Source organism: Balaenoptera ricei, chromosome 1 (assembly GCF_028023285.1).
Source record: "Balaenoptera ricei isolate mBalRic1 chromosome 1, mBalRic1.hap2, whole genome shotgun sequence".
Classification (NCBI taxonomy): Eukaryota; Metazoa; Chordata; class Mammalia; order Artiodactyla; family Balaenopteridae; genus Balaenoptera; species Balaenoptera ricei.
In genome coordinates, this window is record NC_082639.1 from 119,871,888 (window position 1) to 119,883,351 (window position 11,464).

The 11,464-nt window shown below is 38.9% G+C and overlaps 1 protein-coding gene across 1 annotated transcript; it reads left to right on the forward strand.

Moving 5' to 3' along the window:
* The first annotated feature begins 642 nt into the window (after positions 1-642).
* Positions 643-7,593, forward strand: RGS4 (regulator of G protein signaling 4). The gene is made up of 5 exons (XM_059935248.1): positions 643-790; positions 3,734-3,838; positions 4,148-4,209; positions 4,747-4,913; positions 5,331-7,593. The coding sequence occupies exons 1-5, from the start codon at positions 747-749 to the stop codon at positions 5,568-5,570; spliced, it is 618 nt and encodes a 205-aa protein (XP_059791231.1). The 5' UTR covers positions 643-746; the 3' UTR covers positions 5,571-7,593.
* Positions 7,594-11,464: the final 3,871 nt, after the last annotated feature.

Genomic DNA, 11,464 nt, shown 5'->3' on the forward strand with positions numbered 1-11,464 from the left:
ATTACAGATGTAGCTAATCTATTTTCCCTCAGCTAGTTTTCTGTGCTGCCAGGCGTATAACTGTCTGTCTTCCAGCTATTCCTCCTGCACATCCCTTTGTGAAAGTGGCAACAGAGAAAGCAACTTCTGCAAATCCCTGCCTGGAAACGATGGATCCTGCTCACTCCCTTTTGGAAACAGTGAGGATCAGATTTTAGACCACGTATGAAATGATATTTCTAATCCAAAGGAGAAAGTGCATTGAGAGTCAGCCCCAAAGTAAGCCCATGAACTCCTGCTAGCCCCTTTCCTTCCAGGAGGCAAGTTCCCTTGACATTGTTTTTACAGACAATGAATAAACCCCATGTTTTGTAGCATTGTAAACTTATTTTTTCCTTTTCTGGGCATTCAAAACCTCAGACATCCGTAGAGCACTGAGCAAGTTTATATTTTCTGTATGTCTACTTTGCAGGAGGATTTTTCTGCCTGTTCACTTTGCATTGTTGCGTCAGCCCTTTCTTCCTTATCTCTTCCAGAGGCTGGAGAGGCAGAAGGAGGCTGAGAGGAGATGGTATTACAGAGCTGCCATCTGATTGGCTGGACGGTCTTGGCTGGGCTATAAATGAGACCCCTACAGGCTTGGGAGGGAGAAGCTCAGAGGATTCTGACAGTATCTTTACCGGAGAAAAGGCAAAGTGTGCTCAGAACAGAAGCCACAGCTCTTCCTGCTGCATTTCTTTCCTAACGTGAATCCCACACTACACAAGATGTGCAAAGGACTTGCAGGTCTGCCGGCTTCTTGCTTGAGGAGGTAAGATTATTTTCAGCCACTAAACCAGGCAGTGTTAAACTTTCAGATAGACTTTTTAAGTTATTTGCATATCCTACTTACTAACCTGGTTCTTCGGAATTAGAAACAATATGGTGAGGAGAGCATCAGCCTCCTAGCTTTCCTTCAAGACTAGCTTGAAATTGTGACTTGGGAAGTGTTCACTCCCAATTTTGGCATACAAAATTTGCTTTCTATGACCTTGGTCTTGAGGACAGTTCCGGTCCTCTGACCAAGCTAGTTCTAATTAAGAAGTGATACGAGATTTTTGGACTATATACAGTGGTCTGTAATGTCTCTACCTGTGTTACTGTTATTTGAATATCACTGAGGTATGTAGAATCATGGGTCTGGGCTTTCTGATTGTATACTAGATCTCATTTTGGGGAGGATACCTCAGAATGAAGTTTGGCTACATCACCAGAAAGGCACTATGCTGTCTGTGTGATACTGCAGTATCTTTCACTCTATGTCCTTATAAGCAAATGCTACAATAAAATAAGAGTTTCAAAACTAGATCTCCCTTATCTCTCTGCCCCTACCTCTAGTTCTTGAAATGCCATATGTGATTGGTGCTTGAGAAGTATTGATCATAACAAATCAGCTAAGGGCTCTGTGGAAGATCTCATCTTAAAGACATTGTTTTGTCAATGTACTGTCTCTTGATTAAAAAAAACAAACTTAAAGATATGCAGCTACTCATATGTCTTTGCCTTTTTAAAAAAGGTATAAATAAATGCTTTCATAGAATGCTCATATATTAGCTAGTTGCAAAAATACAAAACTAGTGCATATTACATTACTTAATCTTATAAAGTAAAAAGTCAATTTGTACATGTACCACCCTCTCTCTTGTTCCCCTGCAAACCTTAAATTTGCAGGTGAAGTCACCTTAAATTTCAATTCAGAATTATCTCAGAAAGCACAGTCTTTTGTGTAATCCTAAGGAGTTTACCTCCTGTTCTTCAGGAGTATGAAAAAATAATCTGGTTTTTTTTTTTTTTCATTCTTTCATGGTTACTTTAAAATGAATCAGGAGGGTCTGGCAGAGAGTACTTAGGAAAACAGTGGCCCTGACCTCCACCATTAATTTCCTGAACTGAATGGAGCAAATCGATCCAAGCTTCAGTTAACTCATCTATAAAATTAATCATACAAAAAACAGGAGTGTCAGGAGAAGGTTATGCTCTGGTAAATATTTTAGGAGACAGGTGAGTAATTGCTCTAGAGCTTTGCCTTCCAGGAGCTAAGAGGCTAACCTGGGGAGGTAAACTCTATATCAGCAGGGTCAACTGCTCTTCCCTTTCCTCACTGATGAACTGTGAATCATCTTGTCCAGCACCTTCATTCTCACACTGGTGCCTGAGGCTCCAGAGGGAATGTGAAATGCTCAAGGTCACGTAGGTGGTGGGTGGCAGGGAGCAGATTGAATCCAGGTTTCTTACTTCAGAGGTCAGTGGAGTCATTTTGGTTTTTATTTCTATGGTTGTATTGTGTTATTAGGACAAGTGTAATGTACTTGCTAAGAGTACTTCCAAGTCTTCATGAAAAGATTCTGCATTGGTCAATAACTGTCAGATCTCAGCTGGACCTGGCATATGGAAACATGAGATGATTTCTATTTTGACCCAATCACAATATACTTACATTATAACCTTAGAATCACTGCAGGCTTCATGATTAGATCTTGCTATCATTAAGGAAGATTTTGTATCTCGTGACCACTTGGGGAAACAGAGGAGGGAGAACAGTCTTGCGAGGGAAAGAAGATACTGTTTTAGGGGCAGCACAAGAACATAATGGATTTTAAACTTTCTGGAGAAATGCACATAGATAAGGCATTATTATATCAGTAGCCATCCTAAAATGTCCTTTTATCCTTGTGGCTTCATTTTCCTCCCTCTAAACAGGAACAAATAACTAGTCATTCATTTAGTCTTTCGTTTCCTTCAAAACAGCATTTCTCTGTTAAAACTATGTCTCAGCTTTCATAAGAAAAGAGATCCAAGCAAAAGAATAAATAACAAAAAGTGAGGAGGTTGAGCTAAAAGCTTATTAAAAGGTCCTCCTTTCTGAGTAAGTCACATGCCCTGCCGTACCCTAGCTACCTATTAAACAGCGACCATAAGCTGGAAGCTCTGCTCCAATTAAACAATCACGAGCTTCAGTGATGACTCTTGCTTGCTTCTCCTTATTATTGTTTTTAAGCCTCAAATATCCTTTATAGTGTAAATATCCTTATAGTGTAGATGTTAAAAAGGAAAGTAGTAGCAATAGCAGGAAAGCTTGCTTTCTTTAGAAGCAAACCTGCGGGAGCTCAGGTTTCAGCCTGAACACTTGTGTTTACCCCGTCATTTTCCACTCCTCTCTGCTGGAGCTGCACACCCCCATAACGTGACTTGCTCACCACATCCAGGCTGGAATTGAACAGACCTTCACTTCCTCAGGTTCTTCTACATCGCTCTGCTAGCAATGAGGCAGATGGAAGTAGCAACTACCCTCCAGAAGGTGGCGCACAACAAGCAAGTGCTATATTTCACGGTTCACTGCTTGCTCTCCAATACCTAAAACTTAACTCAGAGAATAGTCAAGTTTTGAATGTGTTTCTGCTGAAGATACCTAAGTGTTCCTTTGGTCAAAATGACAGGTTTACAGAAGAGGCTCCTCAGGTAGACTGAAGGGTCAGAATTCCAGTTCCTGGTGAAGGAGGCTGTGCTCCAGGTTTTGCAGTAAGTCATAGGCAGAAGCAGAAGTGGAATCTCGTTTTCCTGAGAGTTCATGCCGGCTTCAACTCCTATATCCTAAATAAACTACCCCTGCCCTTTACTAGTGATGAGCCCTTTGAACTGTACCATTAGGGTATCTTCTAAAGAGAGCTGAGTATCATTATTCTTTCTTTTTTTTTTTTTTCCCTCTTCTGTGCAGTGCAAAAGATATGAAACATCGGCTCGGTTTCCTGCTGCAGAAGTCTGATTCCTGTGAACATAATTCTTCTCACAGCAAGAGGGACAAAGTGGTGATTTGTCAGAGGTAAGAGAAAAGGCCTTGGCGAAGAGCCACTGCGTATTAACTATCTGATGACAGAGATGTTCTGTAAGGAGAAAAGGAAGTTATGTCCCTAGTTAACCTAGATTTGGATCACGATGGCCTCCATTTCCATGGAGATCATGCTTGCATTTGAAATTTCCATACATCTAGTGGAAAGACGGCCCTATTCAACGACAGGTCTCAGCGTAATGATGGAAAATAAAATCTCTGGGTTTTATTCAGGATCTTAAATGTTTTGCCCCCATTTTGTATCCTAGCATTCAGGTTATTCTTTCTCTGTAATGTCTCTAGGGTGAGCCAAGAGGAAGTCAAAAAATGGGCTGAATCACTGGAAAACCTGATTAGTCATGAATGTAAGTATGACAGCTTCTCCCCCAACCTCCACTCCCTGGGATGAAGATAAAGCACACTGGATAGACAAGCTATCTCATATTATGCCTGATCTCATAGGAATTACAGAAAGCCTTGGATTTCTTCTGCATTTCAGACTCAAGAAAATCAGTCTGCTTAAAATCTTACCATATCCTAGAGCTTTGTGATATACAATAGAAAGCTCATACACAATCCGTGTGGAAAACCATCTCTTTCACCACACAGAGAAAGGGCAGAGGAAAACCCCCAAATATTGAGATTTCTTGCAGAATCGACCTCAGTTTCTCTTTCCCAAACTCACTTTGACAATTGAGGGCAGCATAGGCATTTCAGAAACATAACACTTTCTTGAAATAGACTTCAAACATCTGACCTCCAGTGACCTCCCAAAAGGAGGAAATAGGGCACTGTTTGAACAGATGCCTTGTTCCCTCAAGCACCCCAGCTTTATCTGCAATACAGTGCCCACCAGGGCAGTCACTGTGATGACAACTGTGGCTCTTTCTCCTCTGTCACAGGTGGACTGACAGCTTTCAAAGCTTTCTTGAAGTCTGAATACAGTGAGGAGAACATTGACTTCTGGATCAGCTGTGAAGAATACAAGAAAATCAAATCACCCTCTAAACTAAGTCCCAAGGCCAAAAAGATCTATAATGAATTCATCTCAGTCCAGGCAACCAAAGAGGTAGGTCTGCAGGGCAGAGAACTGTCTGCATCCTAGTGAAATTTTCTAGACATTCAATGGCATGGATCCTTAGACGATGTGAGTTAAAGGTACAACAGTGAAGCAGATTATTACAATCTTGACAACCCCAAATAAATAAGTTCAGGAAAAAGCTCTTTCATCCAGATGACTCAGATGATCTCCCGTCACGAATTTTTTTGGAGGAATATCCCAAGTTTGTGAGAAATCATTGAAGTTATTGCCCTACCCACCCTGAAGCAGATGAACATTTTATGTTCTCTCACATGTGCCAGGGAGGAGCCAAATGTCCTTTTTTTCACTTCTGGGGTATAGAGAGTGCACACTTAGTACAAAGCATACAGCCTCCCATCCTTATGGGGTAAAATGTCTAATGAAGCCTTGGACTCTGCCCCTTAGGTAAACCTGGACTCTTGCACCAGGGAGGAGACAAGTCGTAACATGCTGGAGCCTACGATAACCTGCTTTGATGAGGCTCAGAAGAAGATTTACAACCTGATGGAAAAGGATTCATATCGCCGCTTCCTCAAGTCCCGATTCTATCTTGATTTGGCCAACCTTTCCAGCTGTGGGTCAGAGAAGCAGAAAGGAGCCAAGAGTTCTACAGACTGTCCTTCCCTGGTGCCCCAGTGTGCCTAATTCTTGCTCAGTGGTGGAGGCTGAAATGCCAAGACTCTATGCCTGGAAAACCTGAGGCCAAATATTGATCTGTATTAAGCATCAGTGCTTTCTTCACATTGTAGCCTAGTGTTGATGCTGCTGGCTATGTGTGAGTCACTCCCGTACAAAAACTAGATTTTGTTTTGGTGTTTCGGTGTTCATCAGGGCAGGACCTCATTCCAGTCCAATTTTCCCAAATTTCTTTTAGGGTGCCATGTGAGCAAGTATCCAAATAATGGCCTTGTGGGTCTGGATTTTCTCTCCTGCCAACAGTGTGACCTCAGGTTGGTTGGTTGGTGGTTGGGACACTTCATGTGACATCCACAGGCACATGTGTTCTGTTAACCAGCACTTTCTCCAAACTCGAGATGTTTAGATGAGGTTGATCTATTTTATGTACATATGTGTGTGCACGTGTGTGTGTCTGTGTGTGTGTGTATATATATATACATGTATATATGTACACACACACATTCTGTATATATGTATGTATATATACATACATATATATTTTTGCAAGAATGGCAGGAAAGACCCTAGGTGCTCATAACTAGAGTGTGTGTACATACATGCGTGTTCTGATCCCCAGTCTTTCACTCTGCAACTGAACAGGGCAAACTAAACCAGCTGCCCTGCAGGCTAAGAAAGGAATGCTAACCTGTGGAAAGTTGATTCTGTAAAACTCCATGAGTCTTGCTGGAAAAACATCCCAGGGATTTCATGATTAGTTTAACCACCGACAGCCTCCAAGTTGGACAGTATTCTAAGGAGCAAACATAAAGCACCTTATGCCTGCCTGACACAGGGCTGTCTTTAGCTGGTTATCACTAGTGGCACTTTTGAGTCCCCAAGCTGCTGGTCTCCCCTTCCTTGCTTGGGTGCTTGGTGCATAATAGTGGCAGCCGGATTGGTATGGAGTTGGAGATGAGGTGCTTGAACAGAATGAAGAAACTTAGGTAGGGCCTCGCCAGCTCTACCTACTATAAGATGCTGGCTGAGTAAGGACACAGGATTTAAAGGTTAATATTCTTATCCCCTACTCTTTTTTCCTCTCTTGATTAAGGTGCTCTTCTCATTTTGTTTTTCCCTGAGAACTTTAACCATCAGATTAGGCTCCTTAGTTCACTGTGGTTGTTTGTTTCCCCATAATGGCTCTAGGCTATTTGCCTATTCCCTATAAACCAGCATCAGGGGAGAGATTATATTTTATAAGGGGGGAACATCCTTTCACAAACTGAAAAGCCCTCATAAGTTTCTCTTTTGAAGGTAGAATCTGGTCCATTCCATCCCAGACATCAGGACTAACAGAGACTGAAGGCATTTCTTTCTAGGCTCTGAGATGAAATGAGAGAGAAAAGGAAAAAAAAAAAAAGGAAAAAGGGATGCCAATTTTTAGAACTACTGTTTAGAACTTTTCTCGAGGCACATGAAATACTTGAAAATGTCTCCTTTATGTTATTTATGATGTTTTGTACAATGTTTTTATTACTGTATCGTTTTATAAATGGAGGTGCAGGATATCACCTGAATTATTAATGAATGGCCAGGAAGTAATTTTCTTCTCATTCTTTTAAAACTACTGCCTTTGAAGTGCACACACATGCATACCTGAACACTGAAAGGATTTTTCCAGTATAGATTACATGCATGGGCACCTTTGTGGCTTTTAAGCCAATAGACTTGGCTGCAAAATGAAGACACCGGAGTGTGTGTATACAAAGCTCATTGTACTAAATGTATAGGTTTCCTCAATTGTACCCTTTTTGTCTCTCTGGCAGTCTTGCTTTCAATGTTCCCAGAGTTCCTCATCAGCGCCCCTTTCTGTTATATGCAGTTCCACACTTTGTCTCTAGTTAACTCCAGGATCCAAACATGGTAACTCTATTGGTCTTGCCCTATTAGAACTGTCATGACTTTCAGATTGTATCTGTACTCACAGACTGCTGTCTCACCAATAGGTCTGGAAAGTCATTCTGAATGAGAAGTAAATTATTTTATGTAATACTTTTCTCAAGTGTGTTTTTCCATTGTATTTCCCCCTTATTTCGTCACTATTTGGCATGCTGAGCTTACCTGCTTGTGGTCCACGGACAGAATACTCCTTCCATATGCATGCCTATTTTTATCATCATGTGCTTTAAAGGCCTCAGAGCAGATGCTTCCAGTGAAACACACGCATCTTAATAATAAGGGTCAATAAATGCTTCATAAAAAACTATCTGCTTGTAAACACATTAATCATCCACAGAGACATGTTATGAGAGATAGCAGGGTGTGGAGTGATTATAGAAAATGACTCAGACCCATTTTTTATCTCTCCCATGCCAGCTCTGGGAAAGAAAGCAGAAAAAGAATATTGTATATTCTTTGGTTCCTGCCACTGCTCTGCCTGCCTTTAGTCACAGAACCAAGGCAGTCTTTGGAGACTTTGCTGAGCAGATTTGGTGGGTTACTTGCAGGTCCTTAGTAAGTTTTCAAGGGATAGGGTTCACTTTCCAGAGCAGCGCTTCTTCTACTTCCAATTCCCTGCCTGACTGAGAGAAGATGGGAGCAATAGGAGACTGAGGAGGAGGAAGGGAGATACAGATGGCTGAGAGATAGATCCCTGCCAAAACTTCTCAGAATCCTTTCTCCTTTTACAAATTCTTTCCCCTAGAAAAGATGTCATAGAACATTCACATTCACAGTCATGGGTACTATGTCTATTATGTCATGAGATGCCCACTTCTGTCATGTTTACAACGTGTTAGGAACAGAGTGTCTTAAACTATTTTGAGGAACAGATCCTCTTAAGGATCTGATGAAAACTATGGACCATTTCCTGAGAAAAATACACAAAGAAATCCAAATTCTTCATAAATATTTAAAAGAAACTCTTACAACTCCACTTCAAAATGCACAAAACTATCATCTCTCTCACACACTAGGTGTGTCAGACTCTCACAGAGAGTGTGCTGTTGCAGCTCATACAACTCAACTTCAAAAAAAAAACAACCCGGTTAAATAATGGGCAGAGGATCTGAACAGACATTTTTCCAAAGAAGACATACAGATGGCCAACAGACCCATGAAAAGATGCTCAACATCACTCATGATCATGGAGATGCAAATCAAAACCATGAGATATCACCTCTCACATGTCAAAATGGATATTAACAAAAAGGTAACAAATAACAAGTGTTAGTGAAGATGTGGAGAAAAGGGAACCCTCGTACACTGTTGGTGGGAATGCAAATTGGTGCAGCCAAAATGGAAAACAGTATGGAGGTTCCTCAAAGAATTAAAAATAGAACTACCATAGAATCCAGCAATTCCATTTCCAGGTATTTTTCTAAAGAAAAAAACCCCATTAATTAAAAACATATGTATGAACCCCTATGTTCATTGTAGCATTATTAACAATAGCCAAATATGGAAGCAACCAAAGTGCCCATTAATAAATGGATGGATAAAGAAGATGTGGTATATAAATATACAATGGAATATTACTCAGCCATAAAAAAGAATGAAATCTTGGCATTTACAACAACATGGATGGACCTAGAGGGTACTACGTTAAGTGAAATACATCAGACAGAAAAATACAATTTCATTTATATGTAAAATCTAAAAAACAAAACAAATGAACAAACATAACAAAACAGAAATAGAGCCATAGGTGCAGAGAACAAACAGGTGGTTGTCAGAGGAGAGGTTTGTGAGGAAATGAGTGAAATAGATGAGGGAAATTAAGATGTACCTACTTCCAGTTACACAATAAATGAGTAATGAGTCAGTCATGGGGATGAAATGTACAGTGTGAGGAATATAGTCTAGAATAATGTAATATTTTTGTATGGTGACAAAGGTGGTCAAAAGGTACAAACTTTCCTTTATAAGATAAATAAGTACCAGAGACATAATGTACAACATGATTAATATAAGGAACACTGCTGTATGTTACATACAAAAGTTGGTGAGAGTAAATCCTGGTTCTCATCACTAGAAAAAAATTTTTTTTCTTTTATTTTGTATCTATATAAGATGATCGATATTCACTAAACTTATTGTGGTAATCATTTCATGATGTATGTAAGTTAATCCTTATGCTGTACACCTTAAACTTAAAACAGCGCTGTATGTCATTTATATCTCAATAAAACTGGAAGAAAAAAGTACATGATCATATATGTATATGTATGTAAGTATCGGTAATTTCCATTGTTCACTTAAAAAATATCATGAACATTTTCCCAAGGGTATAGCTATCTACCAATTATTTTTAATATAGCTTAATTACATTCCATAGTTTGAATGTACCATATTTGATTCAAGAAGTTTTTACTGACTTGTAATTGATAAAAATACATTTTTAACAATTAACTTATATTAACAATATATGTTATCAATAGTAGACATCCTTGTACTCTATCTTTATGTATTGGTATTTTCTGGGATGGATTCCCAGAAGAAGGATAGGATCACTGAGATAAAGAGTAAGTACATTTTAGGTGCTAAAAATTCACATTCTTATGAACAGTATAAAAGAATGTCAATTACCCCATATCCTTACTAGCTTTAGATAAGTCCTTTCAGGTTTACCAATCTGATGGGGTAAAGATGACATCTTAATGTTTTCACTTGTGTTATCCTGACCAGTCATGAAGTTGAGCATATTTATAAATTTTCACTGGCCATATCTCCATTTTGCCTACTGTTCATATCCTTTCCAAATTGTTTCTTTTTTCTTTTTATTAATATGCTAAAGCACTTTATATGAAAATTATATTAGTTTTCTGTCTACCATATTTTTGAAAATTTCTTTTGCTTCTGTTTATGGTGTCTTTTGCACATGAGAATGTTTTACTTTTTATAAAACAATCTGTCAATCTTTGTTTTATGGATAAAAGTTTATTACCAAAATTACAAAGACCAATTCATCAGGGTATTTTACTAATATTCTTCTGTTTTATCCTAATATTTTAAAATTCGATTGTTTTTAGTTTTATGTATGTTAATATATTTGGAATTTTTTTAAAAAATTATTGAAGTATAGCTGATTTACAACGTTGTGTTAGTTTCAGGTGTACAGCAAAGTGAATCAGTTATACATACACTATATCCACTCTTTTTAGATTTATATTTCCTATATAGGCCATTAAAGAGGCCTCTAAACTACGTGATGACCAACTAAATTGTTCATCATCAAAACCTGTTGTTGTAATATGTATTGCTTTGCTTCTCTGATGCCTAGATGTTACGTAAAAATATGCCATGAGAAAAGAAAATACTGGGTTTTGTCCTTTTTGTAATATAGAAAAGAGGAAAATTTGAGAGAGATGACTCAGGAAGGGTTCACCTAGAAAAAGAGTCCAGTGTTTTAGAGTTTGTATGCAAAGTGATAATAAGAGAGCTGGGGCCAGGGACTTCTTAGTCACATCAGTGGAGGTAAACAATGCCTGGAGAAAGAACTGGGTTTCCAAAAGAAACCTAAAATTTAATAGTAGCATCTTACATTATGCCATGCTTATTAATTTCCAAGTCTATGCTGAGTGTTTCACATGATCTCATTTAACCCTTAGAACAAAACTCTGAAGTAGATGTGCTTAGTATCTTCCCATTGCAGATGGGGAAGATGTGATATAGGAAAGTCCAGAAATTTACCCATGATCATATACCAAAGAAGTGGTAGACTTCACACTGTTTGCAGATGACATGATACTATACATAGAGAATCCTAAAGATGCCACCATAAAACTACTAGAGCTAATCAATGAATTTGGTAGAGTTGCAGGATACAAAATTAATGCACAGAAATCTCTTGCATTCCTATAAACTAATGATGAAAAATCTGAAAGAGAAATTAAAGAAACACTCCCATTTACCGTTGCAAC